Here is a 22530-nt window from a genome sequence, read left to right on the forward strand (position 1 = left end):
CTTACCCTGTAGAGCAGCTCCCCTTGTAAGAATGACAATCTAATAGTTAAAAAATAAGATTCTTATACCTATTTTCCATAGGTCAGGTTGCCTGACCACACCCTCCTGGGCAGGCTAAGAAACCCCCCTGTCTTTATGACCTTCAATAAACTAAGTTTTTTGCCTGAAATTATAGAACCCATTATAATTTCTGATAGGCCGCTCTCTATTCAGATACACTGACCAGTACTCTCTTGGTTTCATTGGGAGAATCAATTTGATACCAGATATGATATATTTCCCTTCACTTAATGTCATAACTGTTTTAAACATATATACATAATACCAATGTCCTTTTAGTGAACTTGTCAGTTTCTGTGACTGAGGCCCTGTTTTCTATTATGTATTCTCCTGACAGTCTAAGCTATAAAATTCTATCCTGTTTACACTGCCAAGCATTTATGATGCTCCTGGCACTTCAAAGAAACACAAACCCAGGACACAATTCTTCTTGAAAAGCAGATAACTGTTTTTAGCTCACAAACTGAACAGAATTATCCCTTTCTCAGCTGAATTCTGAGGTATTCGTGACATACGGTAAAACACCGAGGACACCTGGTATTATATGAGAGGAAGCACGTGTCAATCTTGCATCATATAAATAAGAGTCCCAAAATGTACGCTATCACGCTGATGCCCACAGCCATAACAATAACTTGGCTTATAGAGTGCCAAATAACAAAAAAATTGTACTTAACATTAGGCACCCTACTATTGGAGAAAACCAAGTAGAAAGCCAAAACCAATGTTGTAACATAGATCTGGAATAGTATATTGATGAACCAACAGAAAGAGGCAAAGAACACATCCCTGCAAAACATCTGGATAGGTTTGTGACTAAATACCAATAGATAAAAAATTGGCCCATTGGTCTGAGAACCCATCTCACTGAAGAATCAAATGGATCATGGATCTGTCACACCTGTATGAAAGAAAATCATGTTTATACTAATTTATTACTATTTCAATACACAAGATTGTTGAGGGTATTTTCTCAAATATAGTAAAATCATTTATGGATTTATAAATATATTAAATAACCTTTCTAAAATAAACAAAAATGGAAATTATTTCAGCGTTTTTTCTTGTTTTTTTTTAAATAAAAATTTGTATTTAGAAATCAATATATATATATATATTTATTTTTTTATTTTGTTATAATTCAGCAATATGCATTTTATGCAGCTAGGGGGACTATCCTAAACCAGACAAGGGCACATAGGGATTCGCTCTGTGCAAAACATGACCATGCTTTCTCTCCGGTATGAATTTTCTGATGCACAATAAGTTGTAACTTCTGAGCAAAAGTTCACGGAAATCCTTTCTCTTCTGTATGACGTTTTTGATGAGTAACAACATTTCCTTTGCTGGTAAAACATTTTCCACATTCAGAACATGAAAATGGTTTCTCTCCTGTATGAATTTTCTGATGTGTAATAAGATGTGATTTCCGACCAAAACATTTCCCACATTCTGAACATGAAAATGGTTTCTCTCCTGTATGAATATTCTGATGTCTAATAAGACTTGATTTCTTAGTAAAACATTTCCCACATTCTGAACATGAAAATGCTTTCTCTCCTGTATGAATTTTCTGATGGACAATACGTGCCGATATCTGAGCAAAACACTTCCCACATTCAGCACATGAAAATGCTTTCTCTCCTGTATGAATTTTCTGATGGCCAATAAGATGTGATCTCAGAAGAAAACACTTACCACATTCAGCACATGAATATGCTTTTTCTCCTGTATGAATTTTCTGATGTGTAATAAGATATGTTTTCCGAGCAAAACACTTCCCACATTCAGAACATGAAAATGTTTTCTCTCCTGTATGAATTGTCTGATGTGCAATAAGATTTGGTTTCAGAGCAAAACATTTCCCACATTCAGAACATGAAAATGCTTTCTCTCCTGTATGAATTTTCTGATGCGTATTAAGAGTTGATATCCCAGGAAAACACTTACCACATTCAGAACATGGAAATGCTTTCTCTCCTGTATGAAATTTCTGATGCATATTAAGTTTTGATTTCTCAGTAAAACACTTCCCACATTCAGAACATGGAAATGCTTTCACTCCTGTATGAATTGTCTGATGTGCAATAAGATGTGGTTTCAGAGCAAAACATTTTCCACATTCAGAACATGAAAATGCTTTCACTCCTGTATGAATTTTCTGATGTGTATTAAGATATGATCTCCGAGAAAAACATTTCTCGCATTCAGAACATGAAAATGCTTTCACTCCTGTATGAATTTTCTGATGTGCAATAAGATTTGGTTTCAGAACAAAACACTTCCCACATTCAGAACATGAAAATTTTTTCTCTCCTGTATGAATTTTCTGATGTTTCATAAGATACGATCTCAGAGCAAACCATCTCCCACATTCAGAACATGAAAATGCTTTCTCGCCTGTATGAATTCTCTGGTGCCTAATAAGAGCTAATTTCTTAGTAAAACATTTTCCACATTCAGAACATGAAAATGCTTTCTCTCCTGTATAAATTTTCTGATGTCTGAAAAGATTTGATTGCATGCTAAAAAAATTCCCATATTCAGAACATACATTTCCCACATTGTTTCTTTGATTTTGAAGAAGATTGACACAAGCATCTGTATTTTCACCATGGCTAGGATTACTGCAGTTTGTAAATTCACCTGTTGATAAGAAATACAATGGGATTAATGTTATGAATGTCTACCATGAGAGTAAGGGGCAGGCTATGACCCCTACACCTTTTCCTAGCTTCATGCTAATGCTTAAAGGGATAAGAAACCCAAAATTGTTCTTTCACTATTCAGATAGAGAATACAATTTTCAAGTTTTCCAATTGACTTCTATTATAAATTTGTTTTGTTCTCATGTTATTCTTTGTTAAAGAGATACCTAGGTAGGTAGTGTGCACATGCCTGAAGCACTGCATGACGGGAAATAGTGCGACCATCTAGTGATCCTGCTAATGTATAACATTGTTGCAAAATTGCTGCCATATAGTGCTGCCGGCACATGCACACTTCTGAGCTTAAATGTCTGCTTTTAAGAACAACAAGAAAACAAAGAAAGCATGACAATAGAAGTAAATCAGAGTTGTTTAAAATTGTATGCTCTATCTGAATCATGAAATAAACTTTTTGTATTTTATGTCCTTTTAAGTAGACATTAAAGACTATTTTTTATTTTATAGCAAACATTAAAAAAATCATGTAACAAATATATTTTCAGATCTAAATATTGTACAGCTGTAGCAAAACATATAACAATCACTTATACAAATTTTTTAACAGACTACTAATATTAGCACAAAAAAATCAACTAAGCACTATATAGCAATTGAGAAATGAAACACCTTTCATCTGCCACTACCTTAGTTTTACTAAAATGTGTTTAAAATATATAATAATAATAATATAAATATCTGTTTTGATTATTTAAAACCTTTAAATAGCTACCACAACATAACAAAGTGTTTAAGTCTATAGAAAGAGATGGTATATGCCAATGACTGGGAAGGACTCAAAGGTTTGTATGTATACATACACTCACCGGCCACTTTATTAAGGACACCTGTTCAATTGCTTGGTAACAAATTGCTAATCAGCCAATCACATGGCAGCAACTCAATGTATTTAGGCATCTAAACGTGGTGAAGATGACTTGCTGAAGTTTAACCCGAGCATCAAAATGGGTAAAAAAGGGGGATTTCAGTGACTTTGAACGTGGCATGGTTGTTGGTGCCTGACAGGCTGGTCTGAGCATTTCAAAAACTGCTGATCTACTGTGATTTTCACGCACAACCACCTTTAGGGTTTACAGAGAAAGGTAAAAAAAAAAAAAGAGAAAATATCCAGTGAGCTGCAGTTGTGTGGAGAACAATGCCTTGTTAAGGTCAGAGGAGAATAGGCAGACTGGTTTGAGATGATAGAAAGGCAACAGTAACTCAAATAACCACTTGTTAAAACCAAGGAATGCAGAATACCATTCTGAATGCACAACACATCGAACCTTGAAGCAGATGGGCTACAGCAGCAGAAGACCTCAGCTACGAACAGGAAACTGAGGGTAAAATTTGCACAGGCTCACCAAAATTAAACAATAGAAGACTGAAAAAACTTTGCCTGGTCTGAGTCTTGATTTCAGATGCAACATTCGGATGCAACATTCAGATGGTAAGGTCAGAATTTGGTGTAAACATGAAAGCATGGATCTATTCTGCCTTGTATAAACTGCTTAGGCTGGTGGTGTAATGGTGTGGGGGATATTTTCTTGGCACACTTTGGGCCCCTTAGTACCAATTGAGAATCGTTTAAATGTCACGGCCTACCCAAGTATTGCTGCTGACCATGTCCATCCTTTTATGACAGTGTACCCATCTTCTGATGGCTACTTCCAGCATGATAATACACCATGTCACAAAGCTCAAATCATCTCAAACTGGTTTCTTGAACATAAAAATTAGTTCACTTTACTCCAATGGCCTCCACAGTCACCAGATCTCAATCCAATAGAGCACATTTCAGATGTGGTGGAACAGGAGATTCTCATCATGGATGTGCAGTCAACAAATCTGCAGCAACTGCGTGATGCTATCATGTCAGTATCGACCAAAATCTGAGGAATGTTTTTAACACCTTGTTGAATCTATGCCACAAAGAATTAAGGTAGTTCTGAAGGCAAAAGGGTGTCCAACCTGGTACTAGCAATGAGTATCTAATAAAATGGCCGGTGAGTGTATATGTCTATATATTTGTGTACATATATATATATATATATATATATATATGTATATATATATATATATATATATATACACACATACATACACATGTAAATGTCTGTGTTTACATATGTAGATATCTATGTGCATAGATCTATTCTTTATAAGAATACAAACAGAAAATACAGGTGCCGAGTGGTGACGTCACCACGTTTCCATCCGATGGAAGGCAGCGTGTAGCAGAGGCTGGAGAAAGAGCGTTGGTGAGAGCTAAGCACCACACTAAACTAAAAAGGTGACTTTTTCTGGCAACACAGCTGCAATTTAATCTGGACCACGCAGTTAGACCTATGTGAAGTTGGGACCCCATGTTTGTAAAAACAATTAAAATATACCATTAGTTTGTGCTGCGTTTGTGCTGATTTGTGCCTCAAAAATGTAAGTTTGTGCCAGTTTGGTTTCGGAGATATTGCGCATTATTTTTTAATGAAACCCCGCCTACTTTGCACCCCATGTTATTCAATTTTAAAAACAAATATACCATTTGTTTGTGCTGCGTTTGTGCTGATTTGTGCTGCAAAAACGAACGTTTGTGCCATTTTGGTTTCGGAGATATAGTGCATTATTTTTTATAAAACCCCACCCACTTTGCACCCCATGTTATTCAATTTTAAAAACAAATATACCATTAGTTTGTGCTGCGTTTGTGCTGATTTGTGCTGCAAAAACGAACGTTTGTGCCGTTTTGGTTTCGGAGATATAGCGCATTATTTTTTATGAAACCCTGCCCACTTTGCACCCCATATTATTCAATTTTAAAAACAAATAAACCATTTGTTTGTGCTGTGTTTGTGCTGCAAAAATAAACGTTTGTGCCGGTTTGGTTTCGGATATATTACGCATTATATTTGCTGAAACTCCGCCCACTTTGCACCCATGTTATGCAATTTTAATAACAAATAAACCATTTGTGCTACGTTAGGTTTTGCGGCACAAATCAGCACAAACGTTGGTGCCGGTTTGGTTTCGGAGATATTACGCTTTATATTTGCTGAAACTCCGCCCACTTTACTCCCCATGTTATGCAATTTTAAAAACAAATATACCATTTGTTTGTGCTGCGTTTGTGCTGATTTGTGCTGCAAAAACGAACGCTTGTGCCGTTTTGGTTTCGGAGATATAGCGCATTATTTTTTATGAAACCCCGCCCCCCATTTTGCACCCCATGTTATTCCATTTTAAAAACAAATATACCATTTGTTTGTGCTGTGTTTGTGCTGATTTGTGCCGCAAAAATGAACATTTGTGCAGGTTTGGTTTCGGAGATATTAAGCATTATATTTGGTGAAACCCCGCCCACTTTGCACCCTATGTTATTCAATTTTAAAAACAAATATACCATTTGTTTGTGCTGTGTTTGTGCCGCAAAAATAAATGTTTGTGTCGGTTTGGTTTCGGAGATATTACCCATTATATTTCCTGAAACCCCGCCCACTTTGCACCCCATGTTATGCAATTTTAATAACAAATATACCATTTGTTTGTGCTGCAAAAACGAACGTTTGTGCCATTTTGGTTTTCGGAGCTATAGCGCATTATTTTTTATGAAACCCCGCCCACTTTGCACCCCATGTTATTCAATTTTAAAAAAAATATACAATTTGTTTGTGCTGTGTTTGTGCTGATTTGTGCCGCAAAAATTAACCTTTGTGTCGATTTGGTTTCGGAGATATTAAGCATTATATTTGGTGAAACTCCGCCCACTTTGCACCCCATGTTATGCAATTTTAAAAACAAATCTATAATTTTTTTGTGCTGATTTGTGTTGCAAAAATGAACGTTTGTGCCGTTTTGGTTTCGGAGATATAGCGCATTATTTTTTATGAAACCTCGCCCACTTTGCACCCCATGTTATTCAATTTTAAAAACAAATATACCATTTGTTTGTGCTGTTTGTGATGATTTGTGCCACAAAAATGAACGTTTGTGTCGGTTTGGTTCGGAGATATTAAGCATTATATTTGGTGAAACTCTGCCCACTTTGCTCCCCATGTTATGCAATTTTAAAAACAAATATATCATTTGTTTGTGCTGATTTGTGCTGCAGAAATGAACATTTGTTCCGGTTTGATTTCGGAGATATAGTGCATTATTTTTCATGAAACCCCGCCCACTTTGCGCCCCATGTTATGCAATTTTAAAAACAAATATACCATTTGTTTGTGCTGATTTGTGCTGCAGAAATGAACGTTTGTTCCGGTTTGATTTAGGAGATATTGCGCATTATGTGTACATGTACTCTTTGATTTAAAAGTATTATAACAACAAAAATGTTCGTAAGTACAAATAGAATTATAAAACTTTGGGGTATACAAAAGAACAGATGTGACTTCCACACCAGAAAAAAATATTTAAAAACATATGGGGGAGATTACATCCCTGGCAACTGGAAAAAAAACCTGTTTCAGTTTTCTATGCAGTGTAGCTGCTCAGTGCAACAGTCTAGTTACGCTGAAACTAGACTGTTGCACTGCGTAACTACACTGCTGCGCTGCATAGAAAACTAGTGAGACAATTTTTTTTCCCATCGTCAGGGATGTAATGCCCCCCTAAATGTTTAAAAAAAAAAAGCAACTAAAAAAGAAGTGACTTATGCAATTTTAATAACAAATAAACCATTTGCGCTACGTTAGATTTTGCGGCATAAATCAGCACAAACGTTGGTGCCGGTTTGGTTTCGGAGATATTACGCATTATATTTGCTGAAACTCCACCCACTTTACACCCCATGTTATGCAATTTTAAAAACAAATATAACATTTGTTTGTGCTGATTTGTGCTGCAAAAACAAACGTTTGTGCCGTTTTGGTTTAGAAGATATAGCGCATTATTTTTTATGAAACCCCGCCCACTTTGCACCCCATGTTATTCAATTTTAAAAACAAATATACCATTTGTTTGTGCTGTGTTTGTGCTGCAAAGTGACTTATATAAGAAAACTTGCTTGAGTGCTTTTAAGCGCTTGTTAACTCTAAGCAAGTTAATATTGGGCTGTCTGTGGTTAACATGACATTACATGCGATTAAAGGGCCATAATATCCAAATGTTTAAACACTTGAAAGTGATGCAGCATAGCTGTAAAAAGCTGACTAGAAAATATCACCTGAACATCTCTATGTAAAAAAGAAAGATATTTTACCTCAAAAGTTCCTCAGTAGCCACATCCCATTGTAAAGGATTTCTAAGCAGCATATTAGTATGTCTGTCCTGGGACAGCTGAAAGGATGAGCCTCGTGCACTCTCATGTTATTTCCCTATTCAGTGTAACAATGAAATCTCATGAGAGTTAAGTGAAATCTCATGAGATCACAGTAAAAGAGTTCATGACCTCAGCACTGCTGATGCTGATTGGCTGCTGTTCATTTCTTTATTTATTTTTTTTACCTGCAGCTGGGAGCAGCTGAGTATAACTTTTTACACAGAACTTACCCTGCTGAGCTGAGGAGATTGTGAGGTAAAATATCTTCCTTTTTTACATAGAGATGCTCAGGTGATATTTTCCTGTCAGCTTTTTACAGTTATACTGCATCAGTTTTAAGTGGTTTAGCATATGAGTATTATGTCCCTTTAATATGGCAACAAAGAGGTTAAATTGGCTAAAGGAGGTTTATTAGGCCTAATGGGGTTGAAGAGGGCTTTACTGCAATTTAATTGAAAATTTCCTTTTTCAATTAAGTAGTGGGTTTCTACTTATTCACTTTGCAGTTAAATTACTTAAACTATGATTTGGGCTCCTTCCCATCAATTACTTTTCAATAACCCCATGTATGCCGTATAAACTGGTATGTTACCATATTAATCCCTTAGAAGCTTCCAGTTTAGCTCTGTTTAAAAGGTTACTGGAGCACCTATTGCAAGTGGGAAATATCAGACAATCCCCCTCCCCCTTCCTTTGCATATGACTCCCCCTTCCTTTACACAAACAGAAGCAAGCAAGTAGGTATACTTTGGTATTCTCCTAAAACTTTGGGGCTTGGTTAGGAGTCTCAAAATCAGAGCAAAGTTATTTAAGAATAAGCAAAAACTATCAATTTTTTTTAAAAAAACAACAACTTTATGGGCTATATAAATAGATCTAAAAAACATTTATGCAAAAAAAAAAAAATAGTGTATAATGTCCCTTTAATCACTGGTGTTCTATATTTCCCTTAAAAAACATCCACAAATTGTCTCTATCCAGCACAATAGTGTATTTTTATTTACAATTAATTACTGGTTGCAGACTGAGGATACACGTCCTAACATATGTGTAATATCTCAGTAGGCAAAACTAAACAGATTAACTAATATATTATGTGCAATATCCACCAATTCAGCACAAACAGGGAACAAATTAATATAGTTGTATGTAACATTTAATAACATAAAGTGTAAAGTCAGTGAGGATTGATAAATTTAATATGCAGTATCTTCGAAACCAAATCGACACAAACATTTTGTTTGTGGCATAAATCAGCACAAACAAATTAGATTTTTGTTTTTTAAATTGCAAAGTGGGCGGTGCTTGAGTTTACATAATATAAAAATCATTATCTCAGAAACCGAACCGGCACAAACAATTGTTTTTGCAGCACAAACGCAGCACAAACAAATGCTATATTTGTTTTTAAAATTGCATAACATGGGGTGCAAAGTGGGCGGAGTTTCAGCAAATATAATGGATAATATCTCCGAAATCAAACCGGAACAAACGTTAGTTTTTGCAGCACAAATCAGCACAAACGCAGCACAAACAAATGGTACATTTTTAAAAAAAAATTGAATAACATGGGGTGCAAAGTGGGCGGGGTTTCATAAAAAATAATGCGCTATATCTCCGAAACCAAACCAGCACAAATGTTTGTTTTTGCAGCACAAATCAGCACAAACAAATGGTATATTTGTTTTTATACTATCATAACATGGGGAGCAAAGTGGGCGGAGTTTCAGCAAATATAATGCGCAATATCTCCGAAACCAAACCTGCGCAAACGTTTGTTTTTGCGACACAAATCAGCACAAATGGTATATTGTTTTTAAAATTGCATAACATGGGGTGCAAAGTGGGCGGGTTTTATTAAAAAATAATGCGCAATATCTCCTAAACCAAACCGGCACAAACGTTCATTTTTGCAGCACAAACGAATGGTATATTTTAATTCAGTTTTTACAAACATGGGGTGGGTTGCAGTTAGCGCTGGAACGCATGAGACAAGTGGAGGCCGACTGGTGGTTCCTTTAACACCACGGCACAAGTCATAGGTTCTCAGGTAAACAGAGAGCCGGTCTAGCTAAACAGCATCAAGATTTCCCCATTTTTTGGTTGTTTGGCCCTGTGCAGATGCAGAGGACACCTGCACCCCTAAGTTTCAGAGTGGCAACCGACTATAGAAAAACACTCATACAGCTGGAAGACACAGAGGCTCAGGCGGCCTGGATAAAGGTGTGTTAATTCCCTTCTTTACATTTGTGTGTGCCTATTTTTATATATCAATACATCAATTTGTATCTGAAAATGCGCAACAAGTGATGTTCTATATGTATCTTGGCCATAGCATAGTTATGAACTAGAGACGTATTGCTGTATGTGCAAGTTAAGAGCATGGAATAGAACTGTTGTGAACTTTGCAAACTGTTCTGGGAAACTCTAAGGGGGAGGTCTAGAGGCCATGAGAAAAAGTGAATGGCACAGAAAGTGAGTGCTTAGCCTATTTATTAACTGTAAGTTATGCTGCTGTATATAAGAACGTATGCCTCTGGTACAGAAGGGCTACACCAATATGCTAATATAAAGTAAAAACAAAAAAACAATCAAGTGTCACCAGATGGACAAATATATAAAAGCACAAAAGATGTCCCCTAAAGTTAAATCAGGGCATAGGAAAAACCCTAAATGTACAAATATAACTGGGGACTTATTGCTTGAGGAAAAAGGAGAAGAGATAAAGGAGGCTAATAACATAGCCACCCAGGTCTCGGCGCTGATATTCCCCAAAATTTAGGAGATTAAAAATCAGAACAGCAGGATTACTGAATTGGAGCAAAGGCTATCTGACTGCGAGGATAAGCAAATTGCTTGGGAGCCTAAATTCGATATAATCATGAAACAAAATCACAGATTAACTGCTAAGCTAGAAGAGCTAGAGGACAGAAGCAGGCGAAACTATTTGAGGATTATAGGTCTGTCTGAAGAAAGAAGTACAGACAATCTGGTTCAATTCACTGAGGAAACATTACCTTCCCTTTTAAAGCTGGAAGGCTCAAGTATTAAAGGGACACTGAACCCAAATTTTTTCTTTAATGATTCAGATAGAGCATGCAATTTTAAGAAACTTTCTAATTTACTCCTATTAGCAAATGTTCTTCATTCTCTTTGTATATTTATTTGAAAATCAAGAATGTAAGTTTAAATGCTAGCCCATTTTGGTGAACAAGCTGGGTTGTTCTTGCTGATTGGTGGATAAATTCATCCACCAATAAACAAGTGCTGTCCAAGTTCTGGACTTTCTTTTTCAAATAAAGATAGCAGGAGAACAAAGAAAAATTGATAATAGAAGTAAATTAGAAAGTTGCTTAAAATTGCATGCTCTATCTGAATCACAAAAGAAAAAAATATGCGTTCAGTGTCCCTTTATATTCACAGTGGAAAGAGCCACAGAACTGGGAGAGTCCAAGACGCAACAGATCAGAGATCTAATAGGCCAAGACCAGTAGTTGTGAGATATCTGAATTTCCAGGCTAAAATGGAGCTAATAAGAGCCTACAGGAGAGCTCAGCACTTGACATATAGAGAAGGAAAAATTCTGTTATTTCAGGATTTCTCATATGAAACTGCGACAAAAAGGAGACTGTTTTTCAATATATGCTCTCAATTGGTAAAAGGAATTTTTTTTTCTTTACTTTATCCAGTCAGGCTAAGGATCAAAGCTGGTAATGACTTTTTTGGTTTTGACACTTCAGAGCAAGCACAGATTTTTTTGGATATGGAGAAAAACGCCAGTTAGGGGGGGACACGGCTTCCTTTTTATGGCTATGCCTTGTAACAAAGAATTGTGGATTTAAATATATATAAATATATTTTAGATTTAAGCTTGTTCCTAGCTTAAGTTTATAAAACTAATGAATGTCACCAGAGGGAATTAGATTAGTTAGTTTAGACACTTTTTTCCACTTAATATTCTTAGACACAACAGTGGCTATGTGAATGTATAATGAATATATATGTTTTATAGAGTAAATGGTATTAATAAGCCATAAAATATTAGGTAGGAGATGGTCACTGAGAGTTAAGTGTGTGGCCCACAAACTGATAGTGAAAGTTTTTGAGTATATCAGTTAGTTTAAATGATGTACAACTAGGGTATAAAGAAAGCTATAGTAAGGTATCTTGGGGATTGTTTGTTATTTTATTATGGTGAATAATTTACTTTGACTAGATACTGCACGAGTTAAAAGGATGGTTTGCTAAAAAGCTCATAGATACATGGTAAGGGAAACATCTCTGAAAGGGAAAGTATATTGACAAGTTACTCAGTAAATGTTTATTGTGACCTGAACATTAGGCCTCGCTTTATTCAGGGTAAGTATAACTAACCATCATTTGCAAAGGACAAATAGTTATGCTGTTTATATGCTGTCTGGAATTAATGTAAAGTATATGGTATAACACTCCTGTTTAGATACAATAGTGGTGATGTGAATGCATAAAGAATATAGAAGGTTTTTACAGTAAAGGGTATTAATAAGCCACAAAATATTAGGTCGGAGAGGTCACTGAGAGTTAAAGGTGTGATGCACAAACTGATAGTGAAGGTTTTGAGTATATCAGTTAGTTTAATTGACACACAACTAGGTCTTAAAGAATGCTTTAGTAAGGTCATTTTTTTTATTTTATTTATTTTTCTATGGTAAATATTATATTTTGACTAGATATTGCACGTGTTAAAAGGATGCTTAGCTAAAAGGTCCACAGACATATGTTAAGGGAAACAGGAATATATTTATTTAGTGTACCCCCCCCCCCCATAAAGGGCATACTCAACAGGAGTGATGGAGTAAAAGGAAGAAAGGAGGAATAGAGAGTAAATAACTCTTTGCAAGATAAAGTGTATTAACAAGTTACTCAGTTAATGATTATTGTGACCTAAACATTAGGCCTTGATTTACCCAGGGTTATGTAAGTATAAATAACCATCATTTGTAAAGGACAAATAGAAATGTTGGTTATATGCTGTCTGGATCCAATGTAAGGTATACAGTATAATATAGCTGTTTACATCACATCTTCACACAATAGGAATTGGGGTTATAGTGGGAAGCAATAACAAAAAATGTGACAATATATAGTACTGCTGAGTGACTGATTTTTTTTTTAATGTACCACATTTGTTTAAACAGGAATGAAAATTGAAGGGGGATTTGATAACAACAAAATGTAATAAGAGAACATAGCGAGCTATTCTCAACAGTGTTTTATGTCATATGTCAGGGGTAAGACCTCAAATGCTTTATTTTGAAGAATTTTGGGATGACAGCAAAGCCATGAAGAGGCTATATGTTTTAATGAAGTTTCTATGTAAACTTACGCCCTTCTTTGTTTGTACTTATTCACTGTGATATGAGGGGTTTTGTTTCCCCCCCCCCTTTTTTTTCTTTCTCCCCTAGCTTGGAAGGGCCGCCAGATTTAAGCTCTGGAAAGATAAAACTTATGAAATTTGAACAAAAGTGTCAGGGTATAAATGTGCCCAGTGGGGTACACTTTATTTGTTGTCTGTTGAAAGTGTTTTTTTTTTTTCCTCTCTCTTCCTCCCCTCTCTTCGGTTGATCTTTGTCTTCTCCTCTCTCATGTGGATTGACTCAGGGATATACTTATATAACTTAAAAATTAATAGTTAAAATTATATCATGGAATGTGGGAGGAATCCACTCCCCAATTAAAAGCAAGGCCATTCTCAATATTTTAAGTAAGAAAAAATCAGATATGATAAGTTTGCAAGAAACCCACATATCTGAATTTGAACATTAAAAAATCAAAGCAAATTGGTTAGGGGAGGTTATCAGTGCCATATAATCTAAAGCAGCAAGAGGGGTAGAACTTCTGATAAATAAGAATCTAAAATACGAAATAAAAAATAAAAAAATAGATAAGAAGGGGAGGTATATTTTTATCCACATTATTATAGATGATGTTGATTACATAATTGGGAACATTTATGGTCCTAACAATGTAGATTGGAAATTTTGGAATACAATATATAGGATTCTAGATAAAGTTTCGGACAAAAAGGTGATAATCATGGGAGATTTTAATGTGACTTCTAATTCTTTATTAGATAGAAAAAAGCTCCTAAATAATCAGCTATATAAAATTCGGAAATCACAACTGCAATATGAAAAGATGTTTGGAGGCTTTTAAACCCTAACAGTTTAGAATTTAACTGTATGTCCAAATCCCATAACATATCTAGATTATCTAAAACAACAGGATATAATATTAATATAAATCCTCCAGGAGGAACTCAGGACAATATAAACAGAAAAAACAGAATTTATGCTTACCTGATAAATCTATTTCTCTTGTGGTGTATCCAGTCCACGGATTCATCCTTTACTTGTGGGATATTCTCCTTCCCAACAGGAAGTGGCAAAGAGAGCACACAGCAGAGCTGTCCATATAGCTCCCCCTCTAGCTCCACCCCCCAGTCATTCGACCGAAGGTTAGGAAGAAAAAGGAGAAACTATAGGGTGCAGTGGTGACTGTAGTTTAAAAATAAAAACCACCTGTCTTAAAATGACAGGGCGGGCCGTGGACTGGATACACCACAAGAGAAAGTAATTTATCAGGTAAGCATAAATTCTGTTTTCTCTTGTAAGGTGTATCCAGTCCACGGATTCATCCTTTACTTGTGGAATACCAATACCAAAGCTTTAGGACACGGATGAAGGGAGGGAACAAGACAGGTACCTTAAACGGAAGGCACCACTGCTTGTAAAACCTTTCTCCCAAAAATAGCCTACAAAGAAGCAAAAGTATCGAATTTGTAAAATTTGGAAAAAGTATGCAGCGAAGACCAAGTCGCTGCCTTACAAATCTGTTCAACAGAAGCCTCATTTTTAAAAGCCCATGTGGAAGCCACTGCTCTGGTAGAATGAGCAGTAATTGTTTCAGGAGGCTGCTGGCCAGCAGTCTCATAGGCCAAACGGATAATGCTTTTCAGCCAAAAGGAAAGAGAGGTAGCGTTCGCCTTCTGACCTCTCCTCTTACCAGAATAGATAACAAAGAAGTTGTTTGTCTGAAATCCTTAGTTGCTTGTAAATAGAACTTTAAAGCACGAACCACATCAAGATTGTGTAACAGACGTTCCTTCTTCGACGAAGGATTAGGACACAGAGAAGGAACAACAATTTCCTGGTTAATATTCTTATTAGACACAACCTTAGGAAGAAAACTGGGTTTGGTACGCAAAACTACCTTATCTGCATGGAACACCAGGTAAGGTGAATCACACTGTAAAGCAGATAACTCTACTCAGCTACCAAAAACAAAACTTTCCAAGATAAAAACTTAATATCTATGGAATGTAAAGGTTCGAACGGAACCCCTTGCAGAACTGAAAGAACTAAATTCAGACTCCATGGCGGAGTGACAGGTCTATAAACAGGCTTGATTCTGACTAAAGCCTGACTAAACGTTTGAACGTCTGGTACCTCTGCCAGACGTTTGTGAAAAAGAATAGACAAAGCAGATATCTGTCCCTTTAAGGAACTAGCTGACAATCCTTTCTCCAATCCGTCTTGGAGAAAGGACAAAATCCTGGGAATCCTAACCTTACTCCATGAGTAACCCTTGGATTCGCATCAAAAAAGATATTTTCGCCAAATCTTATGGTAGATTTTCCTGGTGACAGGCTTTCTAGCCTGAATCAGGGAATCAATAACTGACTCAGAGAAACCACGCTTTGATAGAATTAGGCGTTCAATCTCCAAGCAGTCAGACGCAGAGAAATTAGATTTGGATGTTTGAAAGGACCTTGTATTAGAAGGTCCTGCCTCATTGGTAGTCTCCATGGTGGCACAGATGACATGTCCACTAGGTCTGCATACCAGGTCCTGCGTGGCCACGCAGGCGCTATTAGAATCACCGAAGCCCTCTCCTGCTTGATTCTGGCAACCAGACGAGGGAGGAGAGGAAACGGTGGAAAAACATAGGCCAGATTGAAGGACCAAGGCGCTGCTAGAGCATCTATCAGCACCGCCTGGGGATCCCGGGACCTGGACCCGTAAAGAGGAAGTTTGGTGTTCTGACGGGACGCCATCAGATCCAATTCTGGAGTGCCCCATAGCTGAGTCAGCTGGGCAAATACCTCCGGGTGGAGTTCCCACTCCCCCGGGTGAAAAGTCTGACGACTTAGAAAATCCGCCTCCCAGTTGTCTACTCCTGGGATGTGAATTGCTGAGAGATGGCAAGAGTGATCCTCCGCCCATCTGATTATTTTGGTTACTTCCATCATTGCTAGGAAACTCCTTGTTCCGCCTTGATGAATGACGTAAGCTACAGTTGTGATGTTGTCCGACTGAAATCTGATGAATTTGGCCGAAGGCAGCTGAGGCCATGCCTGAAGCGCGTTGAATATCGCCCTCAGTTCCAGAATGTTTATCGGGAGTAGAGCTTCTTCCCGAGACCATAAGCCCTGAGCTTTCAGGGAGTCCCAGACTGCACCCCAGCCCAGCAGACTGGCGTCGGTCGTTACGATGATCCACTCTGGTCTGCGGAAACACATTCCCTGAGACAGGTGATCCTGAGACAACCACCAGAGAAGAGAATCTCGGGTCCCCTGGTCCAACTGTATTTGAGGAGACAACTCTGCATTATCCCCATTCCACTGTTTGAGCATGCATAGTTGCAGTGGTCTGAGGTGTATCCGTGCAAAAGGGACTATGTCCATTGCCGCTACCATTAGTCCAATTGTCTCCATGCACTGAGCTACAGATGGCCGAGGAATGGAATGAAGAGCTCGGCAAGAAGTTAAGAGTTTTAACTTTCTGACCTCCGTCAGAAAATTTTAATTTCTACCGAGTCTATTAGGGTTCCTAGGAAGGGAACTCTTGTGATGGGGGAGAGAGAACTCTTTTTGATGTTCACCTTCCACCCGTGAGACCTCAGAAAGGCCACTACAATTTCCATGTGAGACTTGGCTCTTTGGAAAGTCAACGCCTGAATTAAGATGTCGTCTAGATAAGGCGCCACTGCTATGCCCCGCGGTCTTAGTACCGCCAGAAGGGACCCTAGCACCTTTGTGAAAATTCTGGGAGCAGTGGCCAACCCGAAAGGAAGAGCCACAAACTGATAATGCTTGTTCAGAAAGGCAAACCTGAGGAACTGGTGATGATCTTTGTGGATAGGAATGTGCAGATACGCATCCTTTAGATCCACGGTAGTCATATATTGACCCTCCTGGATCATTGGTAAGATTGTCCGAATGGTCTCCATCTTGAATGATGGGACTCTGAGGAATTTGTTTAGAATTTTGAGATCCAGGATTGGTCTGAAAGTTCCTTCTTTCTTGGGAACCACAAACAGGTTTAAGTAAAAACCCAGCCCTTGATCCGCAACTGGAACTGGCTGGATCACTCCCATTGTATGTAGGTCTTCTACGCAGCGTAAGAACGCCTCTTTCTTTGTCTGGTCTGTAGACAAATGAGAAATGTGGAACCTTCCCCTTGGAGGGAAGTCCTTGAATTCTAGAAGATATCCCTGGGATACAATCTCTAAGGCCCAGGGATCGTGTACGTCTCTTGCCCAGGCCTGAGCGAAGAGAGAGAGTCTGCCCCCTACTAGATCCGGTCCCGGATCTGGGGCTACCCCATCATGCTGTCTTGGAGGCAGCTGCAGGCTTCATGGCCTGTTTACCCTTGTTCCAGCCCTGGTAAGGTTTCCAGGCTGACCTGGGTTGCGAAGCGTTACCCTCTTGCTTTGTAGCAGGGGAGGATGAAGTTAGAACGCTCCTGAAATTCCGAAAGGAACGAAAATTATTTTGTTTGTTCTTTATCTTAAAGGACTTGTCCTGAGGGAGAGCATGGCCTTTTCCCCCAGTGATTTCTGAAATAATCTCTTTCAATTCAGGCCCGAAGAGGGTCTTTCCTTTGAAAGGGATGTTCAAGAGTTTGGATTTTGACGACACATCGGCCGACCAGGACTTTAGACATAGCACCCTGTGCGATAACCTGAATTCTTTGCCGCTAACTTAGCTAGTTGGAAAGCGGCATCTGTGATAAAAGAATTAGCCAGCTTAAGAGCCTTAATTCTGTCCATAATGTCCTCATATGAGGTCTCCATCTGGAGCGCATCTTCCAGCGCCTCGAACCAGAAAGCAGCTGCAGTAGTTACAGGAACAATGCACGCAATAGGTTGGAGAAGAAAACCTTGTTGAACAAAAATTTTCTTAAGTAAACCCTCAAATTTTTTATCCATAGGGTCTTTAAAAGCACAACTGTCTTCAATTGGTATGGTTGTACGTTTAGCAAGTGAAGAAACAGCCCCCTCCACCTTAGGGACCATCTGCCACGAGTCCCGCATGGGGTCAGATATGGGGAACATTTTCTTAAAAACAGGAGGGGGAACAAACAGAATTCCTGGTCTATCCCACTCCCTAGTAACGATATCCGCAATCCTCTTAGGGACCGGGAACACATCAGTGTAAACAGGAACTTCTAGGTACTTGTCCATTTTACACAATTTCTCTGGAACCACCAAAGGGTCGCAGTCATCAAGAGTAACTAATACCTCCCTGAGAAATAAGCGGAGGTGTTCTAGTTTAAATTTAAAAGCCAACATATCTGAGTCTGTCTGAGGAGCAACCTTTCCCGAATCGGAAATTTCTCCCTCAGACAGCACATCCCTCGCCCCCATTTCAGAGCGTTGTGAGTGTATATCGGATACGGCTACTAAATCGTCAGAATGCTCAGAATCTGTTCTTAAAACAGAGCTATCACGCTTTGTAGGTAACACAGGCAGTTTAGATAAAAACACTGAGAGGGTATTATTCATAACTGCCACCAAGTCTTGCAAGGTAAAAGAGTTAGACGCACTAGAGGTGCTAGGCGTCGCTTGAGCGGGCGTAACTGGTTGTGACACTTGCAGAGAGGTTAACGGGCTAACCTCATTACCTTCTGTCTGAGAATCATCTTGGGCCACATTTTTAAGTGCAACAATATGTTCTTTAAAGTGTATAGACATATCAGTACAAGTGGGACACATTCTGAGAGGAGGTTCCACCATGGCATCTAAACACATTGAACAAGGATTTTCCTTGGTGTCAGACATGTTTAACAGACTAGTAGTAAGACAAACAGGCTTAGAAATCACTTTAATCAAGTAAAAACACACTTTGAAAAAAAACGTTACTGTGCCTTTAAGAGATAAAAAAGGCACACAATTTTGCAAAACAGTGAAAAATGCAGCAAACTTTTCGAAATTTTTACAGTATGTACCTAAAGCATTAGTAAGATTGCATCACTAGCAATAAAAACGATTAACCCCTTAATGCCCAAACCGGATCGACAGTAAGCCAAAAAAACGGTTAAAAAACGTTCAGCACCTTGCCACAGCTCTGCTGTGGCCCTACCTTCCCTTAGGAACCAGATTTGTGGGGAAAACAAAAAGAAACACTCCTAAGTGTTTTAATAATAGCCATGTGGGTAACAACCCCTGAAAGAAACCCAAAGGAACCTTCAAAGTGTCTCAAAAAACGAAATTTTTCAATAAAAAACGTTTGCCATTAAGTAGTGTCAACCAGCATAAACTAGCCCTGTTATGTAAGCTTGCAATTCCATACTTAGTCTCTGAATACAGCTTACCCTTCCCTCATGAGGATATTATCAGTCTTTTCTAGCATTATCACAGTCTTGTCTAGAAATAAATGACTGAACATACCTTATTGCAGCCTAACCTGCAAACCATTCCCCCCAACTGAAGTTTTCTTGCACTCCTCAGTCCTATGTGGTAACAGCAGTGGATTTTAGTTACAACTTGCTAAAATTATCTTCCTACCTGCAGAACTCTTCATCTCCTTTCTGCTAGAGAGTAAATAGTACACACCGGTACCATTTAAAATAACAAACTTTTGCTTGTAGAAAATAAAAACTACATTTCTAACACCACATTCACTTTAGCCTTCCGATTGCTTAGAGATGGCAAAGAGAATGACTGGGGGGGTGGAGCTAGAGGGGAAGCTATATGGACAGCTCTGCTGTGTGCTCTCTTTGCCACTTCCTGTTGGGAAGGAGAATATCCCAGAAGTAAAGGATGAATCCGTGGACTGGATACACATTACAAGAGAAATAGCAACACACCTCCCTTCTATACATTCTGCTCTTGAAAAAGAGTTGAGCTCAGTGGTCCATTCCAACATCGGAGGAGGTTCCCTGCTGTGTGCTGTAGGAAAGTTCCCTGTTGGAAGTACATGCCAGCCGTGGAGACCTTCGCTAACGGAATAGGACTTCATATGTTCACAACATAAATTGTGAAATGCCAAAAATAACTTACATTTTGTAAGTAGAATCTGTGCTGTTGTGCTGTCTAATTGAATAAAATCTACCTTGAATCGTGTCCTCTTGCTCTGTCCTCTTTCTTACAGTTTGTCTACGTATCTGCTTGTCCATCCGGTGTGGGGAGAAACACACAGGAACAGAGAGCGGCAGAATTTGGACTGACAGGGAGTGAGACAAGCCGTGTCTGAAGCCAATCCGGTTCACTGCACTATATTACTTTTATCCCCCTCTGCACAATAGGGGATTATCGAGCAGTAAGACTGTGTGTTTATAAATATATCACTTAAGTATACCTTTAATGTGAAGCGCTGTTGATTATACATTTGAGTACTGTGGTTATCTAGCAGAAGCGCTGGCAACAGGGCAGAGAGCCGCCGGCATCTGCCCAGCACCTGCAACAGCTCCAGGAAACCAGGGAGTGGAGGTAGGCATCCTCCCTCCCCTTACATAGAACCCCTTCCCGGGAGAGGAGACAGTCGGTCTCTCTCCCCAGCGGCAGAGCCAGGAGCAGGGAGAGGAGACAGTCGATCTCTCTCCCCAGTGGCAGAGCTATCCCCTGGGAGCGGAGGTAGTCATCCTCCCTCCCCTTACACAGAACCCCTTCCTGGGAGAGGAAGTAATCCTCCTTTCCCTTACACAGAACACCCGGCAGGGAGAGACGGATGTCTATAACTCTCCCTAGTGGCAGAACCCCTTCCCTGGGGATTAGACAGTCTCCCATTAGCAGTTTCCCATGGAACAGAGGTAGCCAACCTCCCTCCCCAGCGGTAGATCTTCCTTCTCGGGAGAAGAGACCGACGGTCTCTCCCCTCAGTAGCTTGGCAGGGTCTCTACCCTTTTCTCATCACGGAGTATTTTTCACAGGGGGCAGGCCAGGGGGGTACCCACTCATGCAGTTGGTGCCACAAGTTTGGGCACCCGAGTTTTGCCTGCCCCACCAAGGAGCAACTTCCATCTACAGCCGGGAAACCGGCAATGGCTTTGTTGGATACCCGCCCCTGCAGTTGGTGCCACAAGGGCACCAGAGTCTTGCCTGCCTCACCAAGAAGCAACCTCACCCTCCAGTCTGGGGTGGGAATACAGCCGGGAAACTGGCACTGGATTTGTTTATGAGTGGGTCAGTCGGTACTCAACCAAGTGTCACAGAGGGAGGAAGTGTGGCCATGGAACCTAAAGACACTAGAACTTGTGGGAGAGCAACTGTTTGGGAGCCGGCCTTGGCAAACTTGTTTGGGATTTTGCATTGTGTGCCTATCCCTGCGCCTAGGGTGCAGGGAATAAACACCGTCAGGAAACCCCCAGGATGCCCCAAGCCCAGAAGAGATGGGATAACCTTCCCCAGCAACCGAAAATTGGAGGGCCACCGTCGGACAGCCCCAGGCCGATCCACTAAGGGTCTAGCCGGGTCTGCCGAACTGGAGGGGGGGAAGATGTCACGGGGATACCATACCCCCAAGGCTAACCCCCACCCCCTTACTAACTCACCCCTGTTGTTTCTCAGTGGTTTTAGGCTCCTCAGAGCAACCGCGGTCTCTGGAAGCTTTTGGTTTCTTGTTTTGTCACCAGAACATTAAGACACCTGCTAACGTTACCCCTGGTTGCTCCAGCAGCCCTTTGCCCCAGAGCTCTGCTCTTTTGGGGATTATTAGCCCCTAGGGAGGACAAGAGCTGGAGCAATTATTGGAGGGGAGCTCCTTTGGGAACCGGGGGTTTTGGACCCCCCTACCCCCAAAGCTTCAACGGACTGTAATTCCGGTCACCAGTAACAAATTGTGCCGCTTTGGACTGTGGCATCTGGGGACAGAGAGCTTTAAAATGACACCCTGGAAGTGCTGTCGCTCCACCGGGATCACTCCGAAACCGCCACCCCTGGGTGCTGGGATTCTGTGGGACTACAGGCTGTGGTCACTTGCCAGCTACATAGCTGCAGTCGGCAGGGAGGAAGCAGGACCCGATTGGCAGAGCTACCAAGTCGGGTAGCTGGGGTATCCGTCACAATATACAGGTGAAACTCAAAAAAATTAGAATATCATGCTAAAGTTCATTTATTTCACTAATGCAACTTAAAAGGTGAAACTAATATATGAGATAGACTCATTACATGCAAAGCAAGATAGTTCAAACATGATTTGTCATAATTGTGATGATTATGGCTTACAGCTCATGAAAACCCCAAATC

General features: G+C 39.5%; 1 protein-coding gene across 2 annotated transcripts in view; it reads right to left on the bottom strand.

Annotated features, from left to right (window-relative positions):
- Positions 1–1159: 1159 nt before the first annotated feature.
- The window catches only part of LOC128657224 (gastrula zinc finger protein XlCGF57.1-like), a 129755-nt gene continuing 108384 nt past the window's right edge, over positions 1160–22530 (bottom strand). For both annotated transcript variants that reach the window (XM_053711489.1, XM_053711488.1), the window contains one exon: positions 1160–2706. In XM_053711489.1, the coding sequence (XP_053567464.1) occupies positions 1349–2706 (1358 nt within the window). In that variant the 3' untranslated portion in view covers positions 1160–1348. The remainder of the gene's footprint in view (positions 2707–22530) is intronic.

The sequence above is a fragment of the Bombina bombina genome, chromosome 4 (genome assembly GCF_027579735.1).
Source record: "Bombina bombina isolate aBomBom1 chromosome 4, aBomBom1.pri, whole genome shotgun sequence".
NCBI classification, from domain to species: domain Eukaryota; kingdom Metazoa; phylum Chordata; class Amphibia; order Anura; family Bombinatoridae; genus Bombina; species Bombina bombina.